Source organism: Orycteropus afer, unplaced genomic scaffold, assembly GCF_000298275.1.
Source record: "Orycteropus afer afer isolate SDZICR_OR568_19922 unplaced genomic scaffold, OryAfe1.0 scaffold00042, whole genome shotgun sequence".
In the NCBI taxonomy this organism is placed as follows: Eukaryota; Metazoa; Chordata; class Mammalia; order Tubulidentata; family Orycteropodidae; genus Orycteropus; species Orycteropus afer.
The window spans coordinates 12,846,481-12,864,581 of NW_006921629.1; the positions used below are offsets into that span (position 1 = coordinate 12,846,481).

General features: G+C 46.0%; 1 protein-coding gene across 1 annotated transcript in view; it reads right to left on the minus strand.

The window, feature by feature from the left end:
* Positions 1 to 17,203, minus strand: part of ITGAE (integrin subunit alpha E) — a 78,128-nt gene extending 60,925 nt beyond the window's left edge. The window contains exons 1-8 of the mRNA XM_042780492.1: positions 17,185 to 17,203; positions 16,756 to 16,873; positions 9,129 to 9,220; positions 2,931 to 2,998; positions 2,436 to 2,553; positions 2,073 to 2,207; positions 1,269 to 1,384; positions 293 to 444 (exon numbers count right to left, since the gene is read on the minus strand). Of these exons, the coding sequence (XP_042636426.1) occupies positions 293 to 444; positions 1,269 to 1,384; positions 2,073 to 2,207; positions 2,436 to 2,553; positions 2,931 to 2,998; positions 9,129 to 9,220; positions 16,756 to 16,873; positions 17,185 to 17,203 (818 nt within the window). The remainder of the gene's footprint in view (positions 1 to 292; positions 445 to 1,268; positions 1,385 to 2,072; positions 2,208 to 2,435; positions 2,554 to 2,930; positions 2,999 to 9,128; positions 9,221 to 16,755; positions 16,874 to 17,184) is intronic.
* Positions 17,204 to 18,101: the final 898 nt, after the last annotated feature.

An 18,101-nucleotide genomic window follows, 5' to 3' on the forward strand; every position in this document is an offset into this window, starting at 1 on the left:
ATTTTGGTCAATGACATGAGACAAAGTATATGTGAACTGCTGTATGAAAAGTGAATTTACTCTGTAAATCTTCACCCAAATCCTAATAAAATAAATAAATAAATAAATAAATAAATAAATAAATAAATAAAATAAACTCTGACCTCTATACATTTGCCCATTCTAAATATTTCATATAAGTGGGCCTGATCCTCTTCATGGCTCTACCTTTTCCAGGCATGATGCCACACAGCCTCGAAGCAGGGCCACTAGCCAGCACTCAGTAGGTAATGCCCATTGCCCTCACACTCACAGGACATGCTGCATGGCTGAGGCAGTCTTGGTGACGTTCCCCACTTGAACGATCTTCTGGACTCTGGTGAGGGAGGCCATGACATCCTTGCTGTCTTGGAGATCAAACTCAGTCTGGATCACTCCTCCATATTGCACTAGGGCAAAGCTGCACTGGAGGGGAAGGGTTGAGGTAGGGAGGAGGTTGGCAGAGCTGCCATACTCAAGGCCACCCTTGCCCGTTGGATGCCTTTCCCTAGAAGCAGTGGAGGAACCCTCTAATTCCACTTTATCCATGGGCAGAAGGAGATGCTAAACCAGAGGAAAATCTGTAAGCAAGTTGGGGTGGAGGAGGGTGGCTCCCCAATGAATCACATGTTCCTGTATAGTCCACCTCCATATTGATTATGGAATTGACCATGTGACTTGCTTTGGCCAATTGGACATCAACAAATGTGACGGAATTAGAAAATTGAAAAGTGCTTGTGCATTGGAGCTTGCCCTTCTGGAATGTTACTGCCATGAAAATATTGGGCTGGCCAGAGCTCTGGTGGTTCAGTGCCTAAGGCATTTGACTGCTAACCAGAAGGTTGGTGGTTCAAACCCACCAGCCACTCCTCGGAAGGAAGATTGGGCAATCTACGTCCATAGTGATATTGCTTTGGAAATCCAAGGAGGGGTCGCTACGAGTCGGATCCAGCTCAACAGCTGTGAGTTTTTTTTGAGCTAGAGACACTTGCCCCAGCTAACAGCCAGCACCAACTGCCAACTGAGTGAGGCCATGTTAAATCATCAAGCCCATGTCAAGCAACCAGATGCCTCCAGCTACAGGAGTAACTCCAGGCAAGAACAGCAGAAGAACCACCCAACTGAGCCCAGTCCAAATAGCTAGCCCACAGAATTGTGAGCAAATAAAATGGTGGTTGTTTGCCAGTAGTTTGTTATACAGCAACAGATAACTGATAGAATATGTGAGACTAGCTCTCAGAGAAACCCACCTCAAAGCACTTCTCATAGATGTCCCTCATCATGTTGGAGATAAAGTCTTTGGCTTTCTGGAAGTCTGAAGGACTAATGCTTCCTGAGCCATCCAAGATGATAGCAATCTCGGTACCTGGGTCAAGACAGGTAATAGGTTGAGGTGGGCATGGATTTGAGGCAGGAGTGAGGGATTTTTAATCCCCTAGCCCTGGTGGTACAATAGTTAAGCATTCACCTGCTAATTGAAAGGTGGGCAGTTTGAACCTACCCAGTGGCTCCTTCTTGGAAGGAAAGTTGGGCAATCTACTTCCACAGTGATACTGCCTCGGAAACCCAAGGAGGGGTCACTATGAGTTGGATCCGACTCGACGGCAGTGAGTGAGTGGCTCCATGAGTAAAAGACCTAGTGATTTGCTTCCATAAAGATTACAGCCAAAAAACCCTATGGGGCAGTTCTACTTTGTCATATGGGGTTGCTATGAGTTGGAATTGACTCAGCAGCACTCAACAACAACAGGGCTTAGTTCAGGGAGGAAGTTAGAGAATCTTTTGTCTCAAAGGCAGAACTAGAGAGCCTAAACTGCTCCCTCACTCAACGTGCTCGAGCCTGCTGCTGTGTGTGAGTCACTCCTGGCACTCCAGCTCTCTGAGCTTCACTTTCCCCATTTGTAATATAGGGGGAGGGGACTGGGACTGGCCAGGCCTGTAGAGTCCAGCCACTGCTCCCTATCTCCAGACCAAGGCACACCTCACCCTGGAGGGTACCAGCTGGAGGTCAGCCCTGACGGCTTCTGGGATCACCCAGATCTGCCTTTCCTCACCGGCTTCCTCTTCCTCCTCTTTCTCTTCCACTGCCCGGCGCCACCTGGTTGAGTTCTTATTCCCCTCCATGCTGCTTTTCTTGTTCCTGTAGCAGTCTCCAGCATTCACATGTACATCTGGATGTAGGACATTTTCTTCAAAAAACACACATAGAAGAGATCAGAGCCAGAAAGCCTTTTGTTCACCTCCAGGCAAGCCCACACTTAGCTCTGCCCAATTCCTTTCATAGAGTTCCTAGAACCTGCCCTCCTCTTTCTGGGCTCTGTGTCTTCTCAGGACTTGCAGTGGGCTAGGGCCTTCCTTTGGGGACCTAAAGAAATCTCTTTAGAGCTGCCAAAGGCCAGTGAGTGTCTAATCCTCACCAAGGTTGGAAAAGTAGGCCTGGGCCTGGTGGGTGAGGTTTGGGGCCAGTAGGCTGCAGGTTCCTGTGAGTTCTGGATTGAGGCTGTGGCGCTTCCGTGTTGCCACTTGAAGGCAAATCTGGGGGAGGGAAGAGAAGAGGGAAAAGGCTAGGCCAACTCCATCCCAGATCCCCTAACTCAACCACACCATCAACCCATCCCAGTACTCAATACCAAGCAGGGACATAGGAACAGCGTGTTCACCCTTCACCAGGGCAGGGTCAGTGCTGAGGTGAAAGCTGAGGTCAGAACCTGAGTCAGTGCTGGGTCACAGAGAGCACAGGTCACCCTGGGATCGGCACCAGAGAGACAGCTGGGCTCAGCCCTGAGAGTAACATGCCAGTCAGGACTGGTATCAACATCAGAGTCAACCACAAGGGTTAGCACAGGGGTCAGCTCTGGGGTCAGGACCAGCCTCCCTGAGGCCCTCCACACTCCCACTCCACGCACACTTACCAAAACACCGTGGTGGTTCTGGACGATCGTCACCCCCTGATGCTTTCCCTTTGGGATGAGGACGTGCTCTGAAATAGTTAAATCCAGATAAGGAAGGAGGGATATTGGAAGGCAACACTGAATTGAAGAGGCCATGGGGTCATCTTGGTCAGAATCCCATGAGGAACTGTCAGGACACTGTCTTAATTTACAGTCACAGTATCATCCAGTCACTCTGCTAACTATATACAGAGATTGAGTTCTTTTTCACTCAATGCCTTTCACAGAGATAGGATTCTACTTTCCACAACCAAGTAGTTGTCAGTAATATGTGACTTGAGTTGGATTAGGTAAGATGAATAGAGTTTGGTTAGTAAATGAAGTTCATCTGTTCATTCATTCATTCAAACAGTATTTATTAGTGCCTAATATATGCCAGAGGAGCTCTGGTGGTGTAGTCCCTAAGGCACTTGACTGCTAACCAGAAGGTTGGTGGTTCAAACCCACCAGCCACTCCTCAAAAGGAAGACTGGGCAATCTACTTCCATAGAGATACCGCCTCAGAAACCCAAGAAAGGGTCACTATGAGTCAGAATCAACTTGACATCAGTGAGGGTTTTTTTTTTTTTTTTTTCCAGATATATGTCAGGCCTCTTGCTAGACATTAGGATGGCCATAGTTAGACCAGATTGCATAATGTTGGATTCCACGGAGGTGTGAGAAGCTGTATTGAGATGGCTGGGTTATGCAGTCAGGCATATCTGGATTTGTACTGATAAGGAGTATTAAAAATTTAAGGCATTTGACAGAACTAAAGCCTCTAACTAAACTGCGAACCAAATACACTCCATTTTATTTTAAGAGACCCCATGTAGATCTGCCACTTTTGTAAAAGAAAATTTCCACTACATCTTTGACCTAGATATAAGTAGTTCTACAGAAAAAAAAAAAAAAAAAAATGTGATTTTGTCCACTCTACTCTACTTACAGATGAGCTTGTGGTTGGACATGGCCAATGTTAAGATTATTTGACTTACACAGGTGTTAGACATAATGTTAAATATGTAACTTTAGTGGCTAAGCCAATTCTCAGGAATATACTCCTAAGCACCCTAGAAAAATGATTTTCTGACCCCTTTTACAGATACCCTGTGTCTGTATTTTAACAACTGTTCCAGGAAACTCACAGTCAGCCAAATCATGTCACCTGAAGTCATCCTTGCAAATAAGGCTAACCTCTACAAAGGTGATCAACCAAGTCTCTGCAACTTTGTAGATGTTAATCAACCAAAAATACTCTAGCCATATCCCCCCTTATTTGCATTTTTTGCCTTTATTAACCTCTGTAACTCTGTAGCTTTTCAGAGTAACTTGTTGAGATTCTCTTGACTCTGTGTTTCCCTGTTTCATGAAACACTTTTCTTTTTGCCATAATAAAAAACTCTTTGTTTGTTTTAATTTAAATAGACTTGTGGTTTTTCCCACTAAAACATGTCTTGGTGTCAGAAGTGGGATCTGAAGGACAGTTCCTTCTGGTGACACCTAGAGAGCTAGGAAATTGGGCTCTATATCTACCTGAGTCACTTGGACTCTCCATGATCCACAGACTTTTGGGAGCCTCCGGTAAGTACTTTTCAGATCTTCAGCCTCTGCTTATTGCATTTGAGACTCTGAGTTCTCTACTGGCTTATTTTTATTATTATTGGTTTGCTTTCATTGTGAAATTTGGTCTAGACTTATTTTCCCCTTTCTCCATTTTGGTCATTTATATGTGAGCTTTGAGCTCCCTCTACAAGAATGCCATTAAATGAAATTGTTTGCCTGCCTGCAAGTTCAGGTTAAAGTTTCCAACTTGCAAGTTCAGGTATGTTAATTAAAAATGCTTGTCTGCTTGCAGGTTAAGGTTAAGATTTTCCACTTGCAAGCTTGGTATCTTGATTTTGATTTGGGTGCACACTATTGGCTAACAGGAGAAATGACTGACAACAAATACAAAAATGGAGAATACCCCTCAAGGACTCCCACACAGTTTATGAGCAAATATTAAGGCCCTGCTACTTGCACATTTGTGAATCAATGGCATAATCTAACTAAAGACAGCTTGGAAAATATGTGGCCTCTTTGGGCGACTTTTGAGGTCTCAAAATGAACTTTTCTGTAGAGTAAATTAGGGAAAAAAAGGTTCCAGGATTAAACAGACCCAATGAAATCAATATTTTAATTGTTATTTTGAAGCTTCTAAAAGAAATGAGGAAAGTAAAGTTACTACCTTAAAAAATACTGTTTCTAAGTTAACAAAACAATAAAGAACTTCAGAGCTCTATTTCCATTTCTAACACTTTGGTGCCATCTACTGTTCCCTCCAGTCTCCTTATTACACCCTAAAGTTCCCATTTCTCTTGTGGTAATTAAGTTTGTGTGTCAATTTGGCTAGGCCTGGTTGAGTGGCTGGGCAGCTGGATGTAGTTATTCCCCATGGTAAGACTGGTAATTATCTCCATGGTGGAATGTATCGGAGCGGCTGAGTAGCTGCTTTAGGGATGTGGTCTGCTTCCCATATATAAGAAACAGCTTTGGCAATGGTCTCTAATTTATGGCACATTTGAACCCTGCATGTAGCTGGGTCGTTGTTCAGCAACCTGCCATGCTCTGCTGACCTTGGGACTTTCGATGGACTTGAATTAATGGCCTGCCATGTGGTTTGCTAACATCAGGACTGTGCCATTTTAGTTGTTGACCTTGGGCTTGTTAGCCTCACCAGCCAGTAGCTGCCTGAGTTAAGAGATGCCTCTAGCTTCAGTGGGCCAGGAGCAAGAGGCAGAGCTGAAGCCCAAGGTTGAGGAGCTTTCACAAAGCCCCTAGAGCCTGGCACTTTGAACTCAGACTTCAAACTGTAAGAGAATAAACTCCTCTTTGTTCAAGCCATCCCATTTGTGGTATATATTCTCACCAGAGAGGCACTAGGTAACCAGAACACCTCTCTACCACCCACTTCCCTTCATATGGCACATCTTTATCTGAATTCCCTTCCTTCCCAAGTGAAGAAGACAACTGCCTATAAACCTGTACCTGAGATGCCTTTTAAGATAAAACCACCTGAGCACTCAGGGGATTGTCTGGGAATTAGTTTCACCCCTTGGACAAAGGCAGAATTAAAAGCCATAGTAAGATATTTCCCAAACTCTCAAGATCCACATAAATTCAGGGAAGAATTTAAAGTTCTTGTTTATACTTACCAACCTGGTTTTCCAGACCTTTTTCAGTTCATTCACATGTTAATGGGCCCTAAAACCAAACCCACTGCCATCCAGTCAATTCTGACTCATAGCAATTCCCATAGGGTTTCCAACCCTCCTTTCTGAATCATTTCTCCCCCATTAACATAAACTCACTGCCCCCTTTACAGAAGTAGATTGCCCTATCTTCCTCCCACTGAGCGGCTGGTGGGTTTGAACTGCTGACCTTCTGGTTAGCAGCCAAGTGCCTTACCCATTGTGCCACCAGAGCTCCTTTAGGAAACTAGGTGGCATTATCCTGAAGCATCTTTATTTCTCAGGTCCTGTCAGACTGCCAAAGACCTTTTAAGAGATGCTAGGGACGTATACAGGAGCCCTGGTGGTTCAAACCCAACAGCCACTCCTCAGAAGGAAGATTGGGCAATCTACTTCTGTAGTGATAGCACCTCAGAAACCCAAGGAGGGGTCACTATGAGTCAGATCCAGCTCGACAGCAGTGAGTTTGTTTTCTTGGAGGGACATGTACAATCATTTGTTAAAAGCCATCCCTAAAGCTTTTCCCCGAAAAATAGATCGGGCAAAGGTCCAAACTTGTAGAAGAAAGCATTTATAGTTACTGGGACAGGTTAACTAAGCTCTTTACTGAATACTCTGGAATGGCTGAAATGCTAACATGGCTTTCAACTCATAGGTTCTTAATGGATTATACCTAACATATCCAATCTAGTGAAAAGGTATAACCTGAATTGGGAAATGGCTCCTACTGGAAGTGTCACACAATGTCACCAACACAAGATTTGTGACCTTCACAGCCAGCTACCCAGAGCGACTGAGTAGTTGATCCTGCGGGCTTGGGACCATAGTCGCAGGGGACATCAAGCTCAATTGGCATAACATACTGTACAAAACATTGTTCCACCGCCTACTTTGGTGAGTAGCGACTGGGACCTTAAAAGCTAGCAAGCTGCCATCTAGATGCAACAATGGGTCTCTCCTCGTCAAGAAGAAGAAAATCAAAATTAATGGAAACAATCAGTCCTAGCGACTGCTACACCATCCGATCTGCAACCTATACAACTATGAGACCAGAAGAACTAGATGGTGCCTGGCTACCACTGTCATCCACTTGGAAGGGATGTAGGAGATCCTGCATAGAGAGGGAGAACAATGTGGAACAAAACTCAAAATCATTTGGAGGCAAAAAAAAAAAAGAAGGTGGGGACCAGGTTTGCTGGTCCAATAGAGCCTGGTGGAACCACTGAGACTATGGTGCCTAGCTGTCCTTTAGGTCTGGAATTGAACCCACACCTGTGGTTTCCAGCCAAACAAAGTATAGGCATGTGAATTAAACATTTACCTCAAGTAGACACACGCCCTGGAGAGAAAAATCATGGGAGAAGGAAGGGCTGCTTACGCACAGGGAGACAGCTCAGGGCGCAGAAGAGTATGGAGGGATGGACACTGGGAGGAGGTAACTATGGGGAGGAAGTGGGAGGGGAGCTGTTGCATTGTAAATTTTGGTCAATGACATGAGACAAAGTATATTATGTGAACTGCTGTATGAAAAGTGAATTTACTCTGTAAATCTTCACCCAAATCAAAATAAAATTAAAAAAAAAAAAAAAAAAAGTTGTGTGACCTTAATTATACCACAACCAAAGTATTTAACCAACTGCCATCAAGTTGATTAAGACTGATGGCAACCTGATGTGTGTCTCAATAGAACTGTGCTCCATTGCATTTTCTTTTTTTTCTTAGAATGTTTTGTTCTATTTTATTTTGTTGCTGTTGAGAACATACACAGCAAAATATACACCAATTCAACAGTTTCCACATGTACGACTCAGTGACACTGATTATATTCTTCAAGTTACCCAACCATCTCACCCTCCTTTCCTGAATCATTCCTCCCCCATTAACATAAACTCCCTGCCCACAACATCCCTATCTAATCTTCTGAGTTACTATTATCGATTTGCTCCCATGCAGATAGATCTTAAAAGAGCACAGTGCACAAGGCAGACATCTTTACTAGTTAAGCTAAACTAATATTTGGTGTTAAGAAGAATTCAGGGGATATTTTTGGTTTAAGGTTTAAAGATTATCTCAAGGCAACATTTTGTGGGGTTCACCTCACCTCTGTGGCTCCACAAAGTCTGGATTCCATGAAAATCTGAAATTCTGTTCTGTATTTTTCCTCTTTTGAAAATCAAGATTTATCTACAGATCTTTGTTCAAAATCCACAGGATTTCCAATGGTTGATTTTTCAGAAGTATATTGCCAAGTCTTTCTTCCAAGCACCTCTGAATGGACTTGAACCACCAACCTTTTGATTGGCAGTGGAGGGATTTTAACTGTTTATACCACCCAGGTACTCCCACCAAAGTACTTAGTGTCTCAGAATTCTAGTTTCCTAGGAGGGGTCGCTATGAGTTGGGGCCGACTCGACGGCAAATAACAACAACAACAACATTCTGTAAAATAGGAGCTCTGGTGGCATAGTGCCTAAGGCACTTGACTGCTAACCAGAAGACTGGTGGTTCAAACCCACCAGCCACTCCTCAGAAAGAAGGTTGAGCAATCTACTTCTGTAGTGATACCTCCTCGGAAACCCAAGGAGGGGTTGCTATGAGTCAGGTCCGGCTCAACGGCACTAACAACAACAACATTCTGTAAAATAGCATGGTGAAGATTAAACGTGAATGACGCACTCAGCAGAGTGCCAGGCACGTGGTAAGCACTCAGTAAATGTTAGGTATCATTTTATTGTTAGGATTGGGTCAGGAGAGGTGGTTGGGATTAGGATTGGGTTGGAATGGGATTGGGCACTCAGATGGGATGGATTATCATGAGTGGTCTTGGAGTTTAGGGTGAGGTAGACTGGAGTAGGTAGAGGTAGGACTGGAATAGTTTGGGTTGGGATGAGTGGGATTCCTGGAGAGGAGGATCTGAGGCACGTAGGCTGGAGCTGAGCTAACTTACCTACTGGTTGACAAAGGATCTCACCCAGGTTGAGGGAACATCGATGGAGAGCATCTGCTGACCCATTGCTTCCAAGGCTGGTGACAAGGAGCCTAAGTGGGAAAGTGGACACAAGAGCTGAACTGGCTGTTAAGTCCCTTCCCATTCTTACCTGCCCAGGCAAATCTTCCCATCCCAGGCCCACAGTCTCCCTTGTCTGGCAGAGAGGAGGCCCAGATCCGGCAAAAGTAGGCAAATCCCCAGCCCAGATTATACATTATGGGGGAGACATTTGCTCAACCTCTCCCTCTGCACAGCTCCAGGCAGGAAATGGTTAAATACAACCCCTCTCTGCCTGCTCACCCACCTTGACAGAGATGGGGGTGGTACTGGCAGTAAAGAAAGACTCCACTCTCTTGCTAGGAAACTAGGAAGTCACCCTGCCTACTCAACCTGGCCTCAGTGATGTTATTTCCTGAGGAGTGTACACTGGTGCCTCTATTCTCTGGGTCACTCAGAACCAGAGGTCTGGGAGTGGGCACCTTGGCCTGATCAAGGCAGCCTCAGGAAATATGGTTCCCAAGTGCAAACTTTGTGCCTACCACCCTGACCCCAGGCAGGAAAACAGGAAAGAGTCCCGTATCAGCCTAAATATTCCCACAATTCACGCTGCCCAGAGAAGATCGGGCTGTCTTGAGTTAGGTAGTGAGTTCCCCAACCTAAGGGTGTAAGTAGGAGTTAGAAGGGTTATGGAGTAAAGTGCACCCCCCCAAAAAAAAAAAAATGCGTTGCATTCCTGGCCTTTGTACCTAAGGATGTGATCCTGCTTGGAAAGAGAGCTTTTCTTTTGTTACATGAATGAGACTACACTGGTACAGGATGGATCCTAATCACTTCTGAATGACCAGAAGGCCAGAATAGACACAGACATACACAAAGAGGGGGACAGATGCCATATGAAGATGGCTTACAAACCAAGGAACAAAGGATGACTCAGGAATACCAACAAGGAAGGAATCAACACAGCTAAGATCCTGATTTGGACTTTTATCCTCCAGAACTGTGAGAAAATTAGTTTCTGTTTTTAAAGCCACCCACTTGTATTTCTGTTACAGCAGCACATGACACTAAGACAGTGGGGAAGGAGACCTGACCTGAGGCTTGGTGTGGTAACAATAAACCCAGTCAAAGACTTTATGCAGAGGACAGTGGGAGGACCGATTTTTGAAAGCTCGTGTTGTGGTTATCATGGCCTGGGCAGACTAGGGAGCAGAGTAGGCACAGAAATAAGGTTCCATTTCCACTTCCTCACCTCCCATCACTCTAAAAATTTTTTCAGTTGTGAAATAGATCATTCATATATCTCCACTGTTTATAGGGTAATAATAGGGTCTACTGCTGTGTGTGTACACCCCACTCAGCTTAACCCACCCCAAGTCAACTTGCACCCTTGGAAGCTCCTGTCTAGGTCACCAGTGATCCCCATGTTGCCAAATTTAACATCCTCATCTTTCACTACCTCTCAGCAGCCCTGGATACAGATGAACATCTTGAAATGCTTTGTTCATCTTAATTTCCCCTCTCTTACTATTCCTTCTCAGACTGCTTTGCTGGCCCCTTCATTGTTTGTCTGACCTCTAAATGCCACTGAATCCTAAGGCTTGGTCCTTTGCTTTCTCGTCAGCACAATCTCCCTAGTGATCTTAAACTCATGACTTCGATATATCTGTAACTGCTGAAATGTCCACCTTTTCATCTATGCCCCTATCATCTCTCTACCAGATGTTAGACTCACATAGCTGCTGTAAACAGAACAGTGACCTCCCATAGGGGTCCACAACCTAATCTTCAGAACCTGTGAATATGTTACCTTACATGCAGAAAAGACTTCACAGATTGTACAAAAAGCATGAGGGTGGCATCATCTGACCTCCACTAACTTCACAAGGGAGAAGAAGGATCAAGGTCAACAGCCCAAGTCTGATACCTATGGAGGTCAGACATTCCGCCACCCTCCAACCTTCTTGCCAATTCTGACATGCCTCATCCTACCCATGACACTCTACTTCTCTGCAGGGTTTGGTAATTCTTTGCAATGGTCACACAGAAATCACAGACAATACCCGTGATTATGGAAAGTAACAGGTTACAATTCAGGTTCAGAAATGCTCAAGATATCATTCTTCCATCAGGATAGCCTCCCCTTAGCCATGCCCACAGACACGACTCTCTCTGGCCCTCAGCCTCTCGGCCTGGCCCCTGCCCTGCTTGGGAAAGTATTACAAAGCTCTTTTAGCACTGCTGCTAGGTGCCCAGAGAGGTAGCCCGCTCCACCAGCAAGCCTCCTGCCTAAAGGCACTCAGCTTTCTCACTCCGCGAGCCGGGAAGCCCGCCACTCTGCCTCATACGGGTCTCTTGGTTCTGCTGCCACTGCTGCTGCTGTTCTGGTGCTGCTGCTTCTCGCCATCTCTGGGCTCACAGTTCTGTCTCCTGGATCAAGGAAGTTCAGTGCGGGGATCTTGGGTCCAAAGGATGTGCTCCACTTCTAGCTCTTCTTTCTTAATGGTAGTGAGATTCCCCACTCTCTGTCTCTGGGATGGCTCACTGTAAGCCCAGAGACGGCAAAACTGACCAATCCCCATGCTGGCGTTCCATACACCTTATCTGCAGTCTGTCCCCTACAAGGGTACCATGTACCTTATTTATGTTATTAACAAGCTATCCAATCCCTTTGGTGGACCACCAGCACCTCACATTTGCAGAGTCCCAGTCATCTGGTGGGAGTCACAAAGACCATGGCCAAGAGAGCCATATTAAGTAATTCACTGTACCACACAGATACAGTTCAGGATCTTGAGAAAGAGAGATTTTCCTGGATTGTCTGGGTGAGCCCCATGTAATCACAATGATCCTTATAAGAGGGAAGTGGGAGGGTCAGAGTCAGAGAAAGATTTGAAGATGTTACACTGCTGGCTTTAGACATGGAGGAAGGGGCCATGAGCCACGGAATGTAGGTGGCCACTACAAGCTGGAAAAGGCAAGGAAACAGATCCTGCCCTAGAGCCTCCAGAAGGAACACAGCTCTGTTGATACTTTGATTTCAGCCCAGGAAGAACCACTTTGACCTTCTGACTACCAGAACTGTATAATACATTTGTATTGTTATAAGCCACTATGTTTGTGGTAGTTTGTAAGAGCAGCAATAGGAAATTAATACCATAACCAACTGTTCATTGTCTAACAGACATCTCAAACTTAGAACGTCCAAAACAGAATCCGAAGTTTCATCCTCTCAAGCTTACTCCTTCCTGTCATCCCCGGTGCAGTAACTGGCACCACTAACCATTCCATTTTGCAGCCAGAAGCCTGGGGAGCATCCTTGCTTTGTCTTTTCTCTCATCTCTCACAGCCAATTCACCAGTAAACCTTGTTGGGTCTTCCTCCAAACTATTATCTAGAGAATGTCTTTTCTCCATTTTCCTGCCACTATCCTGGCCACCACCAATTTGCCTTGGTTTGATGGTAATAGCTGCTTGTTTTATTCCTTTTGTTTTTTAAATTTACCCTTGTAATTTACACCATGTCTCCTGCTTCAGTAGCCTTCCGTGCACGTAGACAAAACACCCGAACTCTACTGCGGCTTATGGAGCCTTGTGCCACCCAGCCCTCCTCACCTTCTCCTTCCTCTGCTCTCCAAGCTGGAGACTGCCCCCAGCTCTTTCCTGACTTGGGCCCTCCACCCTGCTGCTCCCTCACTCTCTCCAAGGCTAGTTCAGTCTCATTCCTTGGGCCTCCCTGAACTGTCACCTCCTCATACTTGCTTTCTCCAGCCCTACAATCTGACCCACAATGCAATTCTTTGGCTTCAATCTGATGGTATCTTGTTTACTTGTTTACCTGCTTACTCTCTGTCTCCCCCATTAGACTGTAAGTACTCCAGGAACCTTGTCTCTCTTGTGCCCCATTTTATTCCCAGGGCCTGCAACAGTGCCCGACACAGAGCAGGGACTCAGTAAATATTTGTTGCATGACTTGAAGGACAACCCACACTCAGCTAAGAGGGCCAATCTGGGACAGAGCTGAGGGTGGGGGGCCTACTGCAGATGGGCTCTGGTCCTCTGTGCAGCCTCGGCAGCTGAGCCCCCAAATTAGGTCGCCTCCTTAGCAACCTTGCCTTTCTCCCCTCACCCTTCCCCAGCCTGTGCCTCAGCTCTGGGCCCAGCACCCCACTTCCCCAGGAAGGGTAGCTCAGAATTGGGCTCTAGCCCAGATCACATTTTGCTAGGTCTCTGCACTCTCTCTCCTTCAGGCCCTCTGTTCCTTCTGCCTTTGATGCCTATCACCTCTTCACACAGAACAATCAGCTGAAATACCAGCTCCTCAGGAAGTCTGCCCAAAGGAAGGGGCAACTGGGCTTCCAGTCCCAGCCCTGGCCTTTCCCATCTGACTGTGAATTCCCAAGAGATCACCGGGCACAGTTGTACAAGCTGAGCACTGGTAGAACCGTAAGGTGGCCACTCATATCACAGCTGGGAATGCTGTGGTTTGGGGTCTGAGCTGCCTCTGCTCCCTGCCTCATTTACACCCCTCGCCCACCGTAGCGAGTGGTCTCTTGACCTCCTGTTAACATACTGACAGATCATCTGAACAAAAGACTGCTCTGCTGTGGCAGAGGACTACCATCAGCTGATAGCTCAGAGACCCTGCATTATACTCTGGGCTGAGTGTGGCCCTCACCCATCTCCTGCCTTCACCCAGCTCTACCCTGTCCCTGTTCTTGAATCCATTCCCTATCTCCCAGGGCAAGACTTCATTCTCCTACAGCAGCCAAAGCCCTTGACGTGGTCGGCTGTGGTCTGTGATATGTTAGGGAGAGAGAGCGTAAAGGAGCAAGAATGACGCATGATCCTAGCACAGGGAGCGCAGTCTTTGTTCCTCTCTGTGGCCTGGGGGACCAGCCAGCGCATTTCCTGCCCTGTGCAGCAGGCCCGAGGTTTTGAGAGCCATCTTCTGTGGTGGGAACCTAGCAGTGCCTCCCACCACATCCTCCTCTCTGGCATGTTCAAACCCAAGACCCCCTCTCTGCATCAGCAGGTGCTCAGGGAGGTTTGCCTGAGCCCAGCTGGGCTCTCCCCAGCCCCTTCCCCTTGGTGGGGGAACCAGAGGTTTCAAACTCCTCTCATCCACCCTGGCCTTTAGTCCTTGCTTTCTAAGGGAGAGAGTGTAAAAACCTGTTAGGCCTGGAGCTGAGAAGGGCCCTACTGGGATAGCCAAGAAAACCTCCTGGAGCAGTTGTACCTTTAACACATGGGCCTCATGAGTGGGAACAGACTCAACAGCAACTAACAACAAAGAAACATAGGAATCTCTGGGTGTGTAAACAGTTCTCAACTGATAACTGAAAGGCTGGAGATCTGAGTCCACCCAGAGGCACGTCAGAAGAAAGTCCTGGAAATCTACTTCCAAAAAACCAGCCATTGAAAACCCTGTGGAACACAGTTCTACTCTGACACACACATGGGGTCGCCATGACACACACAGGGTTGCCATGACATACATGAAGTTGCCAGAATCAACAGCAAGTTGTAAAGAAACAGAACGATAATATGCAATCCATAAACCTTGACTTTATTCTACCTTTAAAACAAAACAGCTCAAAAAGTCATTTTGAGGGTAACAGAGGAACCTGGAATGCACTTTGAATATCATGACCCTTCACTCCAGAGCTTCTCTTAATACTAAAGACATGATCCTACATAAATACATCACCATTATCACCACCTGATAATATACATCTTACTTATTATCTGTCTCCCTCTGGCCAACCACAGAAGCTTCCAGAGCACAAGGATTTTTGTCTTTGCCCCTGTTGTATCCCAAATGCTACAACAGGGCCTCCCAGGTGCTCCATAAACATTTGTTGAGTGAATGACCACCGTATAATTCTGCAATTTGCCTTTTTCATTTTACATTATGTTCTGAGAGTGATGCTGCCTGATATCCATTGAATTAGTTTCATTCATTTTGCTTGCTTGTAGTGTTGCAATATATGATTCACACTTTATTTTTCCATTTTCCTAATGACAAACAGTTCCAATCTTTTCACTACTCCAAGCAACGCTACAATGCACATCTTTACATGTGTCTGAGAATTTCTCTAGGGTAGGTCTCTGGGAGTGGAATTGCTGACATAAAGGGTAAGTGCATCCTCAACCTTCCCAGCCATGGCAAAACTGCTCTACGAAGTGGTTACACCAATTTACTTGCCCATGAGTTCCTGTTTCACCACATCCTGGTCAGCACAGTGTGGTCAGATTCTCAATTTCTTTCCTATCTTAACAGGTGGGGATGGTATATTTTCAAAATATAAGCTAATGTTTATTTAGCCCTAATTTGGCCAGAAACTATGCTAAACCTTTGTGTCCATTAACTTAGTGTTTGCAGCAACCTGTGGGGTGGGTCAATAATCAAGATCCCCATTTCAGAGACGAGAAGCCAAGGTTCAGGGGCTCAGCACCTTGCCAAGGTTGCACAGCACCTAGCCAAGGTTGCACAGCACCTACAGAGTGAAGCCAACACTGAACCACAACTACCAAACCCAGAGTCTGCTTCTTAACCACTACTCTCGAGCACCTCGTATTTTTATCTTGTCCTTTGATATTTTTTGTCACTTTCCAAATGTTCTATATAGAGCATGTGTCCCTTTTGTAAGAGGAAAAGAGTCTTACATAAATTTTGTTATGAATTGTATTATATCCCTTCAAAATATGGTTGGCATCCTAACCCCCATACCTGCAGATGCAATCCTGTTTGGAAATAGGATTTTTTTTGTTATGTTAATGAGGTCCTATCAGTGAGTTTCAAACCTAATCACTCCTGAGATATGAAAAAGGCAGATGAGAGTCAGAGACATGCACACATAGGGGAAGTCAGACGCCAAGTGAGGATTATCTACAAGACAAGGAGCCAAGGATCACCTGGGACTGCCCATAAGGAAAGAAGTAATTTGGCTTATACCCTGATTTGGGAGCTCTGGTAGCATAGTGGCTAAAGCACTTGCCTGCTAACCAAACGGCTGGCGGTTCAAACCCACCAGCCACTCCTTGGAAGGCAGGTTGGGCAATCCTACTTCCGTAGTGATACTGCCTCAGAAACCCAAGGAGGGGTCGCTATGAGTCGGGTTTGACTCGACAGCACATAACAACAACAACAACATACCCTGATTTGGACTTCTGGCTTCCAAACTGTGAGAAAATAAATTTCTGTTCTTTTAAGCCACCCACCTGTGGTATTTCTGTTACAGCAGACTAGGTAAATAAGACAAACTATATTTTAAAATCGTTTTTAAGCTATGCTTCCCATCCCTCTCTCCCCCATCCTATTCTCACCAGCAGCTCTTCCATAAGATTTCCCCCCCTCTGCCCTGAAACCCAGAGACCCTCCCAGGCAGTGGGGCCGGAAGAGACCCAGGTAAGCAGAGGAGCCGGGACTCCATGCCTTCTCCCTGTGTCCTGCACTTGTTTTTGAAAGTGAGAGGGAGGTGCTCTCTAGACTAGGGGTGGGGTGCCAAGGCTTTCTCTGGGGCTCTTCCCAGGTTCCCCAAAAGCCCCTCAGTCCTCACCCTTTCTGCCTGCTTGGCCCTACTCACCAGGTCTGGTTGGTGCTGGGGTCTTGGTGCAGAAGGGAGCTGACCACAGAAGGCCCACCCTTGGGTGTGACCCAGCTCCAGGTCACGTCCACGTTAAAGCCGGTCAAGGGAGCCAGGCCTGTGGGGAAAGTAGTAACATTTAACCAAAGAGGCATATTGTTGAGACCTTGACTGCACCTACTCCCATTGTGGTGTCAAAACCTCGCCCTATCCCTGTGGTGTCAATTATCCTCATTTTACAGATGAGAAAAGGATCTGCAAGGTTGAGTGATTTCCCCAAGGGATTAGGATTTGAAGGCAGGTCTGTCTGATTCAGAACCCATCTCCAAGCTGTGTCAGCACCAGGGCCCCTCCTCCAGAAAGTCTCCTCTGGTTCTCCCCCCAGAAGCACTTCCTGCCTTCTCATACCCCTGCACTTTCTGGACCTACTTGCGTAGCACGTGCTCATCACTGTGTCTTCTACCAAAGTTAAAGTACTTTAGGTGCCCCAGGAAGAGAGCCTGCATCCATTCTGTCCATGTATCTCCATCAAGTGACCTCAGAGAAAACGTATGTCCTCAGAAAAACCTATGGAAGAGCGTTTTATAGCACAATGTGGAACAAAACTCAAAATCATTAAAAAAGAAAAAAAAGGGACCAGGTTTGCTGGTCTGATAGAGCCTGGTGGAACCACTGAGACTATGGCCCCTAGCTGCCCTTCAGGTCTGGAATTGAACCCACTCCTATGGCTTCCATGCAAACAAAAGACAGGCATATGAGCTGAACATTTACCTGAGGTAGATACACTCCTTGGAGAGATCAATCATGGAAGAATAGAAGGGTTGTGTATGCACAGGGAGACAGCTCAGGGGGCAGGAGTGCATGGAGGGAAGGACATAGGGAAGAGGTAACTATGGGGAGGAAGTGGGAGGGGAGCTGCTGCACTGTGGGAAATTGCAGTCAATGTCATGAGACAGTGTATGTGAGCTGCTGTATGGAAAGTGAATTTCTTCTGTACACTTTTACCCAAATCACAATTAAAAAAGAAGAAGAAGAAGATTTTATAGCAGCTTTATTCGTTATAACCACAAAGTGGAACTATCCAAATGACCACCAACAGGAAGTGGCTAAACTGTTGTTGTTTGGGGCCGACAGGTTGATCCCAACCATGGCGGCCCATGGACCGAGGAGAACCACTCCATAGTGTTTTCTTGGCTGTAATCTTCACAGAAGCAGATCATCAGGTCTTTCTCCAGTGAAGCCGTTGAGTGGGTTCAAATCTACAACCTTTTGGTTAACAGCCAAGTACATCACTAGGGCTTCTTAAATTAACTGTAGTAAACTAACTCATAAAATGGGATATAACC